This window comes from Lagenorhynchus albirostris, chromosome 4 (genome assembly GCF_949774975.1).
Source record: "Lagenorhynchus albirostris chromosome 4, mLagAlb1.1, whole genome shotgun sequence".
Lineage (NCBI taxonomy): Eukaryota > Metazoa > Chordata > Mammalia > Artiodactyla > Delphinidae > Lagenorhynchus > Lagenorhynchus albirostris.
In genome coordinates, this window is record NC_083098.1 from 128,795,890 (window position 1) to 128,815,126 (window position 19,237).

At 36.8% G+C, this 19,237-nt stretch overlaps 1 protein-coding gene across 1 annotated transcript in view; it reads right to left on the reverse strand.

Moving 5' to 3' along the window:
• Window positions 1-409: 409 nt before the first annotated feature.
• Window positions 410-19,237, reverse strand: part of TRPC3 (transient receptor potential cation channel subfamily C member 3) — an 80,680-nt gene continuing 61,852 nt past the window's right edge. Inside the window, exons 11-12 of the mRNA XM_060147426.1 lie at window positions 3,850-3,925; window positions 410-1,171 (exon numbers count right to left, since the gene is read on the reverse strand). Coding sequence (XP_060003409.1) covers window positions 1,029-1,171; window positions 3,850-3,925 — 219 coding nt within the window. The 3' untranslated portion in view covers window positions 410-1,028. The remainder of the gene's footprint in view (window positions 1,172-3,849; window positions 3,926-19,237) is intronic.

Genomic DNA, 19,237 nt, shown 5'->3' on the forward strand with positions numbered 1-19,237 from the left:
AAAGGAAAATGAAACACACCTGGTGATGCTTGGACATGGCTTTCCAGGTACACAGCCATTGCTCCTTCCTATTCCTCCCCATAGCATACCCTTCAAAACTCAGAGTGGAGCTAACAGGCAAGATATGAAGTCAGTTGTTGATAACTTATTTAGCATTAAAGCATCAGAGGCAGAAATTAGGAGGTTATAACAAACTAACAACCCTGCATAACCCCCGACTCTACAAAATTCACCACCCCACTGACTAAAGTCACATTACTGAAAAAAACCAAATGAAAATCTAAGACAGTAAGCAAAAAGCATATACTTTAGAAAAATCTTTAATGTGTTGTTTTGAACAATTCTATGAAACAAATATGTAATGTAATTATATTTGCTATTAACCCATTTCATTGTGAAATTCTTCATTCAGGGCTCAAAGGTTCTAGGATTATCAGTGATGTCAAAAATTCTAAGAAAATCTGACCAAGTCATAGCTGTTTGTAAAATTTTTTGTTTATATTTTTCAAAAAAAAATCTCTTTAGCACTTGGACAAGGGAATATATGCTACATAGTGATGGCCTTTTAATTTTTATCTGTATTTTGTTGGCAGTTCAGTTCAGTTGGTTTTGACAACATTTATTGAGCACCTACTATGTACCAGGCACTGTACTAGATGCTGGAGACACAAAGATGAATAAGACATGGTCCCTGTCCCCAAGGAGCTTACAGTCTCTTAGAGGCAAACAGGTAGTGCAAAGACATAGAGTTTATTCTAAAATGGACAAAAATATCAATAATGTAGTAATATTGGGCCTTTAAATACAATGGCACGTCATTGTTTGTAATGTCAAGGCAGACAATTAAAATGAAGACCATTTGCATGTGATAAAACAGTAAAATCATTAAGACCTAACTTTTAAAGATTCACATGATAAAGGTAGTTAACACTAAAAATTTACATCATAGTTTTTCAAGTATTTCATACTTAGAAATATTATTGCCCACAATTGTGCTACAGTCAAAGCCATAATTCCAGGTTACTGAATCATTCACATCTCAGCACGCTGGGATTCAGTTTCTCACTGAGTTTATGAATTAGAATGGCTAATTCCTCAGTCGCTTGGCTCTTGTCCTCCAAAAGTTCATAGCGAAGGCTGGAGATATCTTGCTTGATTTCTTTTAATTCACCTACGGTATTTGTATTAAAAAACATATAATTGGTAATTTGCCCTTCGTATTTAGAAAAAAACAAAGAGTGAAATTTATACATGAATGCATTTGTCTCATAACATCTCCAACATAGTTACTTTAGAATGTTTAAGGAATGTCTGCCTTTAAAAATGTACTGGCTTTTGAAAAAAAAGCTATAAAAAGTAGTTCAGCTATGTTTTAAAAGTAAAACTCAGCTAAAGTATTGTCCTGTGGCTCAGCCAATTTTTAACACAGGGTGATTTCTCTGTTAACTGGTCTATAATCAGAGTATCTCCTTTCTATCTTCAGGGAGTTTGTCTGGTTCCCTGAGCCATAAGGGTTGACACCTATATGGATCATCTCCCATTGCTAGGCTGGAAGGAAATCCTAGCAAAATGAAACATTTCTAAAAATGAATCAATCTATATAACAGGCAAATACTCACATGTAAGAAGTAAACTGAGGTCAAGTTTGAAGTAAGGGAAAGGAAGGAAAAAGAGTAGGGGTATTTCTTAGGGAAGGCAGTGGCAATGAACATGGAGCTAAGGAACAAACAAATTAGTTTCTGTGGCACAGGGGATGATGTATAAGGAAATAACAAGCAATGGTGAAATTAAGGAGTTTAGATGTAGTACCACTGGCAATGTTTACATACGCAGAAGTCTCCATAGGAAACTTCTGGCTATTAAAACACAACTATTCCCATAATTTAGCTTGGTAATACTTTGAGCATGTGTAGATTGCAATTAACAACTGGATTCTCTTGCAAATAATTGTAATGTAGATAAGCCATTGACTTTGAAAGGTAAACCTTGGGGCATGAATTTATCTTGAATCCAAGAAATGATTCTTTAAATCACTGGCACTTTAATAGCTTTCTATAATAGAATCATATGTAAAACATATCTTTCATGGTATTTCCTGGTATCTTTATGATGCTTTAAAGTATAATTTATGTTCTTTTATTATATAAACGTCAGAACCTTTTATTTTAAAGAATTCTAGCTCTTCCTCAAGAATACACACAAAACATTTGATTCTTTTTGTGGCAAAAAAAAGGTGTGGGGGGGGCTTTTCCTTTCACATTTGGCAACGTAGAGGAAATAAACTGATCAAATTAGAAATCGCGAGGCCAGTCTTTGGTGGAAGAAATGGATTCTCACAGCATTTAATATCATATTTGGACCATAAGCCCAGTGGGCCCCCTTTCACCTCCCTACTACTACATTCTTCTTCCTTGTTTTTGAGTTACGGGAAGCCTACACACTAAGTGTTGTACTTAGTTTGCCAATAGAGGAAACACAAATTACTCAACCTCTTTGGGATTTAGCTTCTTCATTTATTCAGTGAACAGGTTAAATTATATGATATACTTTCTTAGTTAGAATTTTGTTCAAAACTCCAAATTTTCCTTAATTCACTTTCCTCTTTTGTATAAAAGGACTTGGAAGATGACTCCTTGTTTTTGATGCTGTCATGGTGGCCCATTGCCCCCTTCACTTAGTTTTTTTGTTTGTTTTCGGGGAGGTTATGGTACAACAGATAAGGTTTCTGCTTTCTAAACTAAAACTCAATTCCAATCCTGTCTCTCTGAGACTGTTTCTAGGTCACCATGATTGGGTTTTTGCTGGTTTCCAATCACACATTCTTAGATTTCTACAAACACATACCATTGTATTGACTCAGATTTGTAAGAGATTCCTTGTATTAATCAAGTAATGGCTTCAAAGCTCAACAGTTTAGTTTAGCCTTTTCTTATCAGCGTAGCTCTATCTAGTAGCATCTCACTGGTGTTGAAAGCTATAGTTTCTATTTTTAGGGCAACTTATTTCTCCCTGGTTGAATTCTTTCCATCTCTGGACCTGTACTTTGTCTTATACCCCAGCCTTTGATGAAAAAGTGTTACAGTCCAGACAGACGTGCTGCCTAGGATATGCCTGGAAAACAGGTGCCAAGAAGAAAAGTGAAAGGCAAAAGAGAAACACCAGATGAGAAAAATGGGTTAGAGATTTCTTTCTGGACAACAAAGTAAAGATTTTTCTGAAGAAATGTGGATTCTGTTTGAGCCAACGTTATTTTATCTGCATCACTGGAAAAATGTTAACACTCAATGTGAACTCCCTGAAACAGAAGTGAAACGACAGACTACTTATGTAATAGGGATTAAAAACTCCCAGAAAGATGGCAGACTTTACATTCTAAGAAATCAGGGCATTCTGTAGTGATAAACTGTCTCTGATTGACAATTTAAGTGATGGTTTCTTTAAAAAGAAAGAGTTTTAGAAATGTAGCGTAAGATTCTCCTGTCAATCTTGGAGGAACCCAGTTATCTGAGATTGGATTTTCTTTTTCACACATTTATTATTAAAATGTTTTGTACTGAAATCAGTAATGCCCCCGTCTTTCCTACTGGGGTTAAGTGGCTTAGTCTTGCTTTGATATATTATGATGAGTCAAAATACAAGGCAACTCCAAAATCAACTTAAATATTTTTTCTTTTTTTTTTTTGAAAGCAGGGTAAGAAGGAATTGCACTAACAATAGTTATTTCTGGTTGACTTTTACTTTCATTTCTTACTCTCCCATATTGGAATTTTAAAGTATCCTTCAATATGAAGTTTTCCAAGTTTATTAAATTAGTTGTAAAAGGATGTTTCTCAAGTTGAAGGTGCTTACCTTCATTAACTTCATCATTTTCTTTGTCTACTTGTGCTTTCAAAACATACCGCTTTATAAGTCTTTTCATTATCTGCTGTTGGGCCAAAAAAAAAAAAATTGTATCACCAATGATACACGTAAGTAATCTGGATCCTATTTCCCAAAGAGCCTTACATACCTGTAAAGCAAAGAACCCAGGGGAGAAAAGCTGTATGTAACTATTTACAGAAGACTCACCCAGATTTCAGAACCTCATCCCTTTTCACCTTGTACTGAGTTTTACTGAATGATCCACAAACATTGCCCTGACCCAGCCTTCATTCACCCTCACTGCCACCCCACTCCAGGGATGCAAGAAGCTTCAAAAGAAGTTAAGCTAAAAGACTTCAATTCATGGCTTCTCTTTCAAATAATGATTTCTCTTTAAGGCGCATTGACACTAAATTATCATCTATAGATACCACCTTATTTCTCACTGTTTAAAAAATATATAAATATATGTTCAATACGGAGAATTTGGAAAATACAGAGAACTAAACAATAAACGAAAATCATCAATGATCCCACCGTCCAAAGATAATCATTGCTGTTATTTTAGTGTATGTCTTTCCAATATCTTTAAATTTTGTATATATACTAATTACTATATGTATTACATTTTATGTTGTCTAAATACCATATATTCTGTTATATGTTTTCCTCTCATAGCAATACATGTTGTGAATATATTTCAAACTAAATAAATGCTCTTACAAGATAATTATTTACCATATGGAAAAAATTAAATTGGAGCCCTACTTCATACCATGCACAAAAAAAGGAACTCCACATGCATCTTAAATATGAAAGACAAAGCTTTTAAATCCTTTAAAAGGAAGTATAGGAGAATATATTTATAAATTCAGTGTACAACTGGATGTTTTTTAAACAAGATAAAAATTCTAATTATAGTATTTCTACTATAATTATAATTCTATTATAATTTCTACTTTTCAGATTTATAAACTCAACTTCATTACAATTAAAACTTCATTAAAACTTCTGTTTATAAAGGTACCATAAAGAAAGTAAAAAGGCAAGCCACACACTGGGAGAAAATATTGATGATACTTACAACTGGTAAAGAATTTGGATCCAAGATATATGAAGAACTTTAATAAGAAAAAATCAAATAATCCAATAGAAAAATGGGCAAAAGACAAACAGGCACTTCACTGAAATGGAATTGTGAATGGCCAACATGCATATAAAACAGTCTCAAAATCTTTTCTTGGGGAAATACAAATTACAATTAAAAGGAGATACATGGGGGTGGGGAGGGGAATTGGATGAAGGCAGTCAAATGGTACAAACTTCATTATAAGATAAATAAGTACTAGGGATGTAATGTACAACATGATAAATACAATTAACACTCTTTTATATTATATATGAAAGTTGGTAAGAGTAAATCCAAAGCGTTCTCATCACAAGAAAATTTTTTTTTCCATTTGTTTAATTTTGTATCTATATGAGATGACTGATGTTCACTGAACTTATTATGATAATCATCTCATGATGTATGTAAGTCAAATCATTATGCTGTACACCGTAAACTTATACAGTGCTGTATGTTAATTATATCTCAATAAAACTGGAAAAAAGGAAAAAAGTGATACAATTTTATATCTGAAAAGAGAAAAATTAATAAATCTTATAATGCCAAGTGTTGGAAAGGATATGGATCAATGGGACTTTTGTACTTCACTGGCATGAGTACAAGTACAGTAGACCACTTTGAAAAACAAGTGGGCATTATCTTTTTGTAATTGAAGTACAGCTGATTTACAATATTATATTAGTTTCAGGTGTACAACACAGTGATTCAATATTCTTATAGAGTACACTGCATTTAAAGTTATTATAAAACAATGGCTATCTTTCCCTCTGCCGTACAATATATCCGTGCCGCTTATTTTATTCATAGTAGTCTGTACCTCTTAATCCCCTATCAATTTGGCATTATCTTTTAAAGTTGGACACTTGCATATCCTTTCACTCAGAAAGGCCACTCCTTGGTATAGGCCCTAGAGAAACTTAGCACATGTGGACCAAGAGACAGACATAGACAAGGTTTATAGCAGTCTTGTCTGAGACAGCAAAAAACCTGGAAACAGTCCAAACAAATACCAACAGAAGAATAGACAAATAAATCATGGTATGTTACACAGTGTAATGTCATTCTGTTCACTAATGAAATTAATTAATAAAATGAATGAACCATGGCCACACACAACAGTATGGATGAATCTTAGAAGCATAAATGTTGAATGACAAATTCAAGTTGCAGACTTCACAAAGTATGAAACTATCCTTATAAGGTTACTAAATAAAAGTAAATCCACATAATGCATTTTTAGGACTATCTATATTTGTGATAGACCTATATTTGAAAAGAAAGCCAAAGCCAGAGGATGAGAAACCCAGACTTCCAGATAGTGACTACCCCTTAGGTGGAGGCAAGGGTGTGGCCTAGGGAGGGGCACCCATGCAGAGGCAGTGGACAGATAATGTTATCCCTCTCACGGAAGTGGTGGCTTCCTAGGTATGCATGTAATTATACTTCATAATTGATGTGCTGCACATATTCTTGTGCATATATCAAGCATTAAAAAGACAATAAAGAAAAGAAAAAAAGTTCTAACTGAAATGCAGATATAGTGAGGGTGGAAAATGTACCTCAGTTTTAACAAAGTATGAATTATGAACCAAAGTGACCTACTAGATGCCAAGGTCAAGTAAAAAGGAGAAATCTAGGATAATTCAAAATGTCTGTCTCAGAGAATAATGACAGATTGAGAGGGAGCCCATGCTATCAAAAAGGAAAAGCCCATTTTATCAGTCATAATAAAATATGCATAAAACTTGTTGAGTTGTGTGGAATCTGGACCCCAGGACGGACCTTAGGCAGGACTCATTCATTCATTCACCAAATATTTTTAGTGAGCGCCAGCTCTGTGCCAGGTACCATACTAGGCACTGGAGGTGCAACAGTGAATACAATCCCTGCTCCAACGAAACCTCACTGGGACAATTCACTGTGGGTGGGATATAATTAAGTTTTGGGGACAATGCAGGCATATTCCTATAGAAAGAGAAAACAACGAAGTGTTTATCAGTGAAAAGCAGCTTGAAAGGCGGTAATACAAATCAGTGGGAAAGAAAAGACTGCTCAACAAATAGGGCCTAGACAATGGACTATCCTTACAGGGAAAGTTAAAATTAGACCTTCCTCACACCATATATTAAAGAAGAGAGCCAAATGGACGAAAAATCTAAATATGAAAAGCAAAAACTTTGTAAGGAATATGGTAATGTTTCTTGAGAAAGCTAACAGAAAGGATAAGCCATAAGGAAAATGTTGATGCATCTGACCATATTAGGACAAGTTAAAACTTTCATACAAGGAAGAATATCAATAACATGTAATCTTATGTCAGATGCGATTTTTCCTGCTGTCCTGGAAGTGTTGATAAACCCAAGACTGATGAAAAAGGATGCTAAGTACCAGGTCAGCCACCATGGTCTAAGACCACGTTGGCCCCTGCAGCTGGAGCCATCCACCTCCCCTCAGGGCTTACTGAGACTCACTGGACCAGTATTGAACTTACCAACTACTTTCTCCTCACCTCACATTAGGAAAGAGAGTGAGACATGGGAGGGATCATGGGCTTTGCGGGGAGAGAGGTTATTCTCTCCCTTACCTGTGTGGAAGGGAGAAGGTGCAGCCCGCCTCCTAGAAGCGAAGGGAAGAAGGAAATCCAAGGCAATGTAAAGTTTAGGGTTGCCTGTACGAAAGGGAGCCTGGCATCCTGCTTCCAGTTAGATGGCTGTTCTAGCAGGCTTGCTGGCCTGATCCTGGTAATTTAGTCAGAAAGGAAAAAGAACTGTGATAAGAGAGGAACAGCCATTGGGTCAACCTGTACTCTCAATATTTGACAAACAGAGACAAATGTCCACTATGTTGGATGGAATACACATCAGTGGGAAACGATAATCTTTTCAATAAATGGGGCTTGGACAATGGGCTCTCCTTATGGGAAAGGTGAAAATTAGATCCACACCTCAAGTGAGAGCCAGATCTCTGCATCAGGGAGCTGTGCATTGCCTTCTCAAACCCTTTAAACGTGCCCCCGCCCAGTTAGACAGGCAGCAGTTTGGTGACGGCCACAAGCAGGACATCAGGATTTGATCAGTGTTAGAGCACTAGTGACGAACAACAAGGAAGAGACTGCAACCTGCAGTTAACTCAAGGGAAAAATGTTTACCTTTCAGCTTCTTCCCCTTGCCTCTCCACATAGCACAGGATGAACACCTAGAAGAGCTAACAGGAGGAGGTGTGGACAAAGCAGACCACAGCCTTCAGCCACTGGAATCACCTTCAGAGGTTTAGCTTGTGCTATAGGAGTGAGGAGAAGAGTGCTAGATTGATTTGGAGAGGTTTCTTTCTTTCTTTCTTTCTTTCTTTCTTTCTTTCTTTCTTTCTTTCTTTCTTTCTTTTCTTTTCTTTCTTTCTTTCTTTTTCTCTCTCTCTCTCAATAATTTTTATTTATTTACTTATTTATTTACTTATTTTTGGCCCTGCAGCATGGCCTGCAGGATCTTAGTTCCCCCACCAGGGATTGAACCCCGGCCCTCAGCAGTGAAAGCACCAAGTTCTAACCACTGACTGCCAGGGAATTCTCAAGTTTCAAAATAAACATAACTATCTCTTTAATTACAAACATGAGACTTTCTAATAACCCAAAGTCACTGGAAAGTTATGGAGCCTTGACAAGGTGTTGTAAAGGGCTCCTCCATTCAGTGGAAAAGAAAAGTTCAAAATAAGACAGTTAGTGGGAAATTATTGAAAACAAAGTCACTTTCATACATTCACAGGCTGCGACTCCTTAGTGAACCATTACATGAAGTTAAAAGACAAACCAAAGAGGGGGACAGGCTGCTTGCAAAACATACTGACCAAGGATCAGTATCCAGGACATGATAGGATTTTGACAAGTCACTAAGGTAAAGACAAACAGCCAAGTAGAATTAGGAAAAAGAATTTAAATTCACAAGAAAGGAAAACTGAATGACCAACAAATGGATGAAAAGATGTTCAATCTCATTGGTAACCAGAGAAGAGTACATTTAAAAAATTAATACCAATTCACACATATATGTTTGGCAAACATTTTTTCTTTTGAAAAAAATTCAAACTCACAGAAAAGTGGAAAGTAAAATAAAGTGACTTCAGACTTTTCACCTTGATTCACGAATGTTAGAAATTTGCCACATTTGCTTTATCTTGCTCCCTGTGTCTATTATGGTTATATTGCTAAAGCATTTGAAAATAATTTTCAGACATCATGTCATTTTATCCCTAAATATTTCCATGAGTATCTTCTAAGAATGTTCTCTTATATAACCATGCTACAATGATCAAACTTTAGAAAAATTAACATGGATCAAACTGTCTCATTTTCCCAATCAAGGATCACATGTTGCTTTTAGATGTCATGTATCTTCAGTCTCCTTTAATCTGGAAAAGCTCCTTGGCCTTTCCTTGTCTTTCATGATGCTGACGTTTTTGAAGTATAAAGGGAAGTTGTTTTGTAGTTTGCAAAATTTAAAAATTCTGATAATACCAAGTTCTTGTGAGAACATTGGGAAACTCTTATACCCTGTTACTGGAAATAGAAATTGATATTACCACTCCCAGGTGCACAACCCGGAAAAACACTTACAAATGTGCAAAAGGAGACATTTACTAGAATGTTCAATACAGCATTATTTATAATAGGCAAAAATGGAAAATAAGCTAAATTTTCATCAACAGAGGAATAAACAAAAATTGTGTATTCATACAATGGGATATTATAGAACAGTTAGAATGAAAAACAAGACATATGTGTATCAATATAGATAATTCTCAAAAATATAAAGATAAGTGAAAAAACCAGAATATGTAATGTTATTTATATATATTTCAAAACCACATAAAACTAGTATCAATACATAATGGTATGAATATACTTATGTAAATAATAAAGTATACGTGGGAAGAACACACAAGAACTTCAAGATAGTGAAGATCGCTGGGGAGGGATGAAAGCCAATGTAATAGAGTAGGGGTATTTTAGTTGTATCAAAATTTCCTTACAAAAAAGATCTGAAAAGAATATGGCAAAATGTTAATATTTATTAAAGTAAGATGGTAGTGACATAGATGTCCAACAGGACATTTTGTGATACCTTTCTGTGTTTGAAATAGTCCATAATCAAAATTTAAAATATAATAAAATAAAAACAATTAAAATACTCTTATAAATAGGTTTTTAATGCTGCCTAGCAAGTCGATGTGCCTCGCTAGCCTGGGCATTCATTCCATCTTCAGTAGCCAACAGTCATTCAGTCATGATAAACAAATATTTTTCACTTTTACAAACAAAGCTGTAAAAACATCATGTTGTAAAGAAACTGAGAATAACTCAGGGCTTATAAGGGTCTTATTTAGTATCATTCAGAACTGCATTATTTAGAAATACTATCTCCAGAAAAAATGAAACTTCTAAAAATTTAAGTGAGGCAGAAGTTTGGAGTCAAAAACCAATGAATTTGAGGGGCTTCCCTGGTGGCGCAGTGGTTGAGAGTCCACCTGCCGATGCAGGGTACACGGGTTCGTGCCCCGGTCTGGGAGGATCCCACATGCCGCGGAGCGGCTGGGCCCGTGAGCCATGGCCGCTAAGCCTGCGCGTCCGGAGCCTATGCTCCACAATGGGAAAGGCCACAACACTGAGAGGCCCGCGTACCACAAAAAACAAACAAACAAACAAAAAAACACTATGAATTTGAATGTAGGCCTTTATTTACTAACTGAGTGAATTAAAGGTGCTTAAACTCTTTAAGCTTCCATTTCCTCATTTATAAAATGGTAATAAAACTCAACTAATAAGTTGTACAGATTAAATAATCAAATGCATGTAAAAAGCATAGTTCCTGCTTAGAAAAGGACAGCTCTTGTTGGTATTATTTATAAAGTTTGAGGACTAAGATACTGCTACCCATATTCCCTAGCATAATACTCTAAAACATTTATGTAACATTATTCAAAACCACACTTAGAAAGTCTATGAAAACTTACATTTACTGCCAGAAGGGACAATAACAGGAAAATAAAATATTTTAAACATTCATATAGTGTTCAAGTTCCCTAGAAATATCCTGAACAAGACTATTCAGATTAAATTCCCTCATTGAAGGGAAAAGAAGAGGGCATATTCATCTCCATTTCATCTTTAACCCACGGGGAAAATGGTAGTTATAGGCTTAAATTTTTCCCTTCAAAATTTGATGTGTTTTAAGCTTTCCGTGCATCCCACAAAAATGTTCACCTTAATATTTATAGCTTAAATATACTTTTCTACCACTGCACCAAGTTGGAATCTCTCTAAAAGGCAAGAAGACACCTGCTATTGGGCTGAAATCAGTTTCCCCACATATGACACTACCTGGTAATAGTCTATCCCTTAGTTCATGTTGGAAAGATAACTGATGTGAATTCCAAAATGATTTGCATCTCAGAGAAGGTGCAAAGTTTAGCCATTTCCATTCTATTAGGTAGCTTGTCTGGTGAGCCCAAGGCAGTATTGTATAGCAGTTGAGAAAGTGGGCTACAAGGACAAATAGCTTGGACTTGAGTGTGTTTTGAGCTATTTACAAACAATCAAATCTTGCTGACAATCTGTGTAGTGGAAATGTTAGCATCTATCTTATAAAAGATAATACAAGTTAATTACATAGAAGGTGCTCAATTAATGTAACTATTATTCCTTATTATCATTTATGTTTCTTTTATAAAGAAAATTTTGATTAACCCATCTTAATAATGCTGGTACTGTAGGCAAAGATCATGAAACTTGTGAGTAATAAGTATCATTTAAAATATTATCTTTACCTCAATTTCTGATGGATTCTTTAATCAAAGCCAGTACCACAAATTAAATCGATCAATAACAGAAGCATCTTCTTTCCCTCTTGGTCAAATTGCTAACTAATGCAACAGAAGTCTATAAATTAACTTCCACATTCCACATACCTCCAGAAATTATCCATATTTCTCAATATGAGCATGTGAGTCACTGTTTAAGGAAGACATTGTAATATTATTGAGTGGACTATGGATTTCCTCTATCCAAGGTGTGGAAAGCTTGGTCGTAGTTACCTCAAACATTATCTCCTGCAAACAAATCCAAGTTCATTTCTCAGCCCTCCATTAAGACTGGGAGAAGGAATGAGATTCGGATGGTTGCATATGTGTGCATGCCCTGCCTTTCCAGAAAGCATCAAAGCTTTTCTTTTCACGTGCTTATTTTTTACTGATTCAAATTCAACTAACAATTGTTAAGTAATCTATCAGATACTTTTACATTTATTTCCTCATTTACTCCTACAGAGAAACCAAATTTGACTGACATCGGTAGATTCTATAATCTGAATTTTAGCAACCTATAAAGTGTGACTATAAGGTAATAAGATTGATTTGGACAAACACAAAGAACTTGGAAGTAGAGAGCAGAATTTTAGGGAGGGAAGGGTCCTTGGAAATCATGTGTTTTTCATTTTTTCATACCACTCATTGTGACATACATACCCTGACAGATCACCATTGCACAGCCTCTGAATAAACATCTGTGATTCAGACCCTGCTACTTTTTCCAGACAGTTGGTTTGGTCTATTTTTGGACAATTGTAGCTGTTAAAAAATTCCTTTATATTGAGCCAAAATCTGCTTCACTGTACTTTCTAACTACTGGTCCAAGTTTTGTTCTTTGCAGAAACAGAGAATAGATTTCCTCTTTCTTCTACTTGATCAGCTTTCAAATATTTTCCTCCTCTGGATTTCCCTGGGTTCCCATACCATTTTATTTATATCTCACTTATACCACATAGCCATATCCCAAGGTTGTATGAAAGTTCACCTACTTTTTTCTTTCCTTCCCTTTCTCTCCACCTCCGTGTTGCCCTTCCACTCCAGTGGAGAGATCCTTGAAGCCACGGACTGTATATTTGTAGTCTTACAACCTAAGACCATGCATAACAGAGGATATCCTGAATGGGTCATGAAGCTTAAGGTGAATTCCTCATATTACCATGTACTTCCAGTAAAATCAAGACTACATGAATTAGATCAGAGACCATCATGTGGGCCAAAGACAGTCTAACACTATCTGAGCCAGAGGTGTTCCCAAGCCAAAGAAGGTTGTTAAAGCAGAGCTGCCACAGAAGAGAGCAGAGAGATAAGAACCTACAGCCCAGCTTTTGTGGAGGCTTATAATATATTCTCATTTCTCAAGGTCATATTAGCATATCTATGTACTTTTAACTTGAATTAACACAGGTATTCGTGAGCAGAATTCAATCATAGCTATCCCTCCAAGTCTTTATGTTCTACAGAAAAATCATTCCCAGTTTTTCAAAAAAATTCTTTATATACATAAAAATTACCTCTGTATGCTCGTAATAATTAATGTTAATATAAATAATACTGCCATTAATTAAGCCACCTAAAAATTTTTCCTTTGTTGCCCTTTGAGACACATCTGAATCTCTGTCTTTGAAGTAATTGTCATGGAGAGGAAACATTCATTTGAATGTAAAACATGTAAGATGATGACCTGATTGGTGATGGCCACATATTTTTTGAAGGTGGATGTAACTATTTTTTTTTGCCAAGCCCTGCGGCTTGTGGGATCCCAGTTCCCCAACCAGGGATCAAACCTGTGTCCCCTGCAGTGGAAGTGCAGAATCTTAACCACTGAACCGCCAGGGAAGTCCCAGGATGTGATTATTTTTGAAAAAATGTGAAGTTAGATGGCACTGTCTTGTTAATAAGGTGAATGATTAGCTGAGTTCAGGACTGAGCAAGTAACAAAGCACTTTTTTGTGTCTTATAAACTAATTATAGATGTAACTCTTTAGAGATATTCCAAAAATATTCTGATCTGTGATATAAACCATTAGAATTAGTGTATTCCAAAGGTCACCCCTTTGAAGGAAAAATCCCCATTTAGCAGATTAAGATTTGGAATTTCTTTAAGGTAAATCACATAATCATACTACATGAAACAAAAATTCATAACAAATAAACCAATTGTTATCACTCATGGAGTTCATAACAGGTAGATTTTTATCTAAATGTAATCAAGACATTTATATGAAGTTTGGTGTATATATAGATGATTGAGACTTTTTCCCTCAGTTTCTCTTTTTCTGCTATCACTTTTGGGGAGCTACAGAAGACTATGCCACAGGCACAGGGAATTCTTCTCTTTAGAAAATGCGAAATATACAGGATTCTGGAGTCTCTAGGCATTTAGCAAGGATCATCTCATGCGGAGGCATAGCCATTTTCAATTTAACAATATACTTAGAAGTTTCTCCACTTCTTCCAAATCACTCAAAAGCAATAAGGAGAATAGGAAACAGAAACACTAACTCCCTCATTAATGAGACTTAGAGGAATCCATATTCTTTTTTAGAAAGGTTATATGTAAAGGTCAAATGGGGATATGGAGAAATGCCAAGAGCAGACATTCATGGCTGAGAACGTCCTTGACCTTTTGATACAAAGGCGACAGAAGCTTAGAATTATAGGGCTGAAGGAGAAATTATAAAGAAAAGCCATAATTGCTAGAAGTACTTTGTGAGTGAGGTGGAGAGGGAGAGTCTGCCTTGTGAACAATCCTGCAGTGCTATTTTTGACAAGAGATAATAAAGAATAAAGTTGAACTCACATACACAATGCTGTGCCTAAAGGCAAATTCCTACTAGCCTGGGACGGGGGCCCTGGAATTCTCTGGCCCCACTCCAACCTCCTGAAAGCAGCTGGTCCGAGAAGAACTTACTTCATTCAAAACTGAGTAATAGTCAGTAAGGAATCTATAAAACATATACACTAAGACAGTCCAAGGAAAAAAGGAAACTAACAAATAGCAAATAGAGAACACTCACTAGAAAAATGCTAAAGAAGAGATGAAAACACATAATGCCATTATTGAAACATAATCTTTTAAAAATAGGGACCAAGCATGTCTTCAAAATAAGAGCACAAGGAAAATATGGTAAGTCAAAGTAGGAAATGATATATAAGTTGGAAAATCTCAAGAAGAGGAGGAAGAAAAAAATTAAATCATCACAGAAATGAAAGATATATTTGAAGCAGCACATATGAAGATAGACAGGAATAAAAGACAGGATGGGAAAAAAAGGAGCCAAAGAGAGAAATGGATGAAAAATTCAAAAGGAATAGAGAAAAAAAGATTCAGCAGGCATCTAATCGGTATCTCTGAAGATGAGACCTCAAATAATGGAACAGAAAAAATATTTCAAGGTATAATTCAAGGAAATTATTCAGAAATAAAAGAAGACTTGAATGTACAATTTGAAAGGACATACTCCATGCTAGGAAAAATTCATGCAGATCCACCTACAGAACAATCAATTGCAAGTTATTGGATTCAAAAGATAAACAAAGAAAATTTGGGCATTCAAATCAAAATCTCAGGTCAACTATATGAGAGAAATAATCAGGCTGGCCTCAAACTTTTCCATATCAACATTCCATTCTAGGAGCATTGGAGCAATGTTTACAAATACATCAAGAAAATAAAGTCATATCTAAGAATTTTACAGCTAGTTAATATGAATATATAGAAAATAGGAAACAGTTTAGGACATGAAATAACTCAGAGAACGTAGTTCCCATGAGCTCTTTTTTTTTTTTTTTTTCCCAGTACGCGGGCCTCTCACTGTTGTGGCCTCTCCCGTTGAGGAGCACAGGCTCCGGACGCACAGGCTCAGCGGCCATGGCTCACGGGCCCAGCCGCTCCGTGGCATGTGGGATCTTCCCGGACCGGGGCACGAACCCGTGTCCCCGGCATCGGCAGGCGGACGCTCAACCACTGCGCCACCAGGGAAGCCCCCCCATGAGCTCTTCTTGAAGAAACGGGAGGAAGACAAACTTTACCTGACAAAGAGATTAATGGAAAATGAAGGCCAAAAGACTGGTGGTGAGTACTGACTGTTTAGCTGTGGGACTAAAACTAAAACAAATGTGAATTATAATCTTACAAGGTAGTGAAGGGGATCAGAAAATATCACCCTCAAATATATCACTTTGACATAGGATTACTTTGAGATGAAAGCAACTAAGAAGCAGAAGACATAGAAGGAGCTCACTGCCTTCTTCCCAACTGCCCAAGAACAGGACATAAATTTCCCTTTGTGAAGGTCTTCCCCCTCCCCTCTCCCATACCAAGAGGAAGAGAAACAAGCATCACCACTAGAAACAGAAAGTTGGCTCAGAGATGGCTCTGCACAAACACAAACCTTACTACAGTAACCCTAATCTTCCATTAGGAAGATTAATGTAGTAATTTCCACATATATATACTCACGTTCCCACAATTTACCACCCCTGGGAGCCCAAAGACATCCTCTTTCCTTTGTCTTGTCACTTCTCCACAATTCATTGCCCTTTTTAGGATGATATATAAGCCTCAATTTCTAACTACCCCTTTGAGTTACTCATCACAAAATTCTCCCATGTGTTTGCACTTTGCATGCATAAATAAACTGTTTTTTTTTTCTTCTGTTAATCTGCCTTTTGTTAGTTTAATTCACAGGCCCCAGCTACAGAACCTAATGGGTAGAGGAAAGGTTTTTTTGTTCCACTCCTACAATTCTAATGATTTAACTAGCAAAAGCTGGGAGGAGGAGGGGAAAATGGTGAAAGATAAAATAAATACACTGATTTTTTCATATTTTATAGCTGGAGGGTCAAAAGATAAAACTTGAAACTTATAAATCAAATAACAGATATAAGTATGTGTAAAGCACCAAGACAAATAATATAATCCCCTTTGGCAGAGACTGCCAATTCTCTTCCCTGGTTTTTTAGCTCAGCACACGGCCACTAGGAATTAAGAATTATTTTGTAGCCTCCATTGCAGACATGCTGTTTGTGTAACTTTACAGAAGTTCCTTACAGGAAGGAGGCATCTTTCTTCCCTATCACTGTCTGACTATATTTTGGAATGCAGATATAACAGCCAGAGCTCCAGTAGCTTTCTTGGACTGTAAGATCATGTTAGAATGAAAGCCAATCATGACAGAGTAATATTATAGAAACAGCCTGGGACCCTGACAGTGGTGGGTACCATACCAGCCCTGGAATGACCACCTCCAGAATTCTTGAAGAGAAGAGAGAAGCACATTTCTATGTTCTTTCAGCTATTAGTGGTTGGTATTTGGTGGTTCTGTGTGATTTGCACCACTTAATCCTAATTAATATGAACACTCTGAGGACTACTTTAAAATGATATTGGGTACACGAATGAAGATCTGAACAAATGGAAAGGTGTGTCATATTCTTGAAAAGGAAGACACAACATTATAAAGATGTCAATTCTTCTTAAGTTAACACAACCCGTAAAATACCAACAGAATATTTTGCAAATTATACAAGCTGACTCTAAAGTTTAAGGAGAAAAATAAACAAGAAAGAATAACCAGGAAAATTATGCAAAATAATTTGAGTAAGAGTCTCTTCAAGTAAGAGTCTTGAAGTAAGGACATATGTATGTGTTTCTGTGTATTTTGTTTGATTTTGTTTGAAACTATAGTAATTAAAACAATATGGTTCTATAGCATATTGAAAGCCCAGAAATAAATCTAAGTAGATATGGGAACTTAGTAAATGATAAAAGTGACATTTCAAATCAATAGAGAAGACAGATTATTCAACACACCCAGTTCTGTAATCATCTGGAAAAAAAATAAATTTGGATCCCCATCCACACATTGCATCAAACTATATTCTACACAGATCAAATATTATCATGTAAAAAGTGAAACCATTAGTGTACCAAGGAAAATATGGGTAAAACATTTCTTAAATATCCTCGTATAGGAGAGGAGCTTTTGAAATAGGACACAAAATCTGAAGCCATAAACAATTTGTAATGTTGACTACACACAATTCTAAACGGTTGGGAAAAAATACCCACAAATATTAAAAAGACACACAACAAACTGGGGGAAAAATTCTCAACTCCTATCACAGATAAAGGGCTGATTTTCTTAAAAGAATTCTTAATTCTTAAAAGAATTCTTCCTAATTTATAACAAAGAGCCCATCAAGAAAAGCAAATAAATATTGGGTCTTAAGCATATAGAAAACTAAGTCTAAAAAGATGGTCAAATTCATGCATTACAAAGAATGCAAAGTAAAATGTGACACTGTGGTATCATTTTCACCTATCAATTTGGACAAGACAAAAACCTTTGGTAACATACTATTGGTAAATTAAGGAGGAAATGGGCACTCTTGTACGTTTATTGTTAAGAATATAAACCGGGCTCAGACGCCGGCCGAAGCCCCTGATGGTGCACTCGGGAGCAGAGAAGGTGAGTGCCCAGCGCCCCACATGACTCAGACCCCACGCCCGGCCCTCAGGTGACTGCACCTGACCGGGAAGCCCCTGACAGGAGGCCACCGCTCAGGCGTCTCTGGGACCTCAGGAAAGGAGCCCCAGGACAGGACGCCCGGCCCTCAGGTGACTCTGTGACAGGACGGCTGCCCGAGGAGTGAACTTCCATTTTGGAGAGGGGCCCACATGTGAGGGAATAGCAGATGGTCTCTATCAGCTGAGGGCCTGAGCTCAACAACCAAAAGGAAGCGAATTCCAACAACAACCATGTGCCTGCTAGAGGATCTGGAGCTTTAAATGAGTCTCCAGTCCTGACCAGCAGCTCCCGTGCAGCCTCCTGTGTGAGGCCCCGAGAGGAGGACCCAGCTCACCTGCACAGGTACCCACAAAGAAATGGAATCCTGGCAAAATGAAGTAGGAGCAAAAGAGTTGAACATGTGTGAAAAGGAAAGTGACTCATAGTCCATTCAGTCTAGTATAAAACGGGAAAATTGTTACAATCATTTGAAGACCCAAGAGAATGATAAAAGGCACACTATCAATAGAGAACTGTTTACTCATGAGAAACTGCTACCATGTAGGGGAAGGATAATAAACCTGACCTGGTCGTCTAGGACCACTCAAGTACTTCCACCCAACCTTGGACAGAGTTAAAGACAGCTTCTTTGTGGCTGGCAGAGAAAACCAAGCAGCTTTGCTGGTGAGAGGATTCTAAGGGAGAAGGAGAAGGAAAGTAGCAGGAAGGAAAACAGACATCACGAGGGTCTTGGTGCTCTGGCCTGGTGTCAGGCCTGAGCCTCTAAGGTGGAAGAGCCAAATTCAGGACATTGGACCACCAGAGACCTCCCAGCCCCATGTAAGATCAACTGGCGAGAGCTCTATAAAGAGACCTCCAT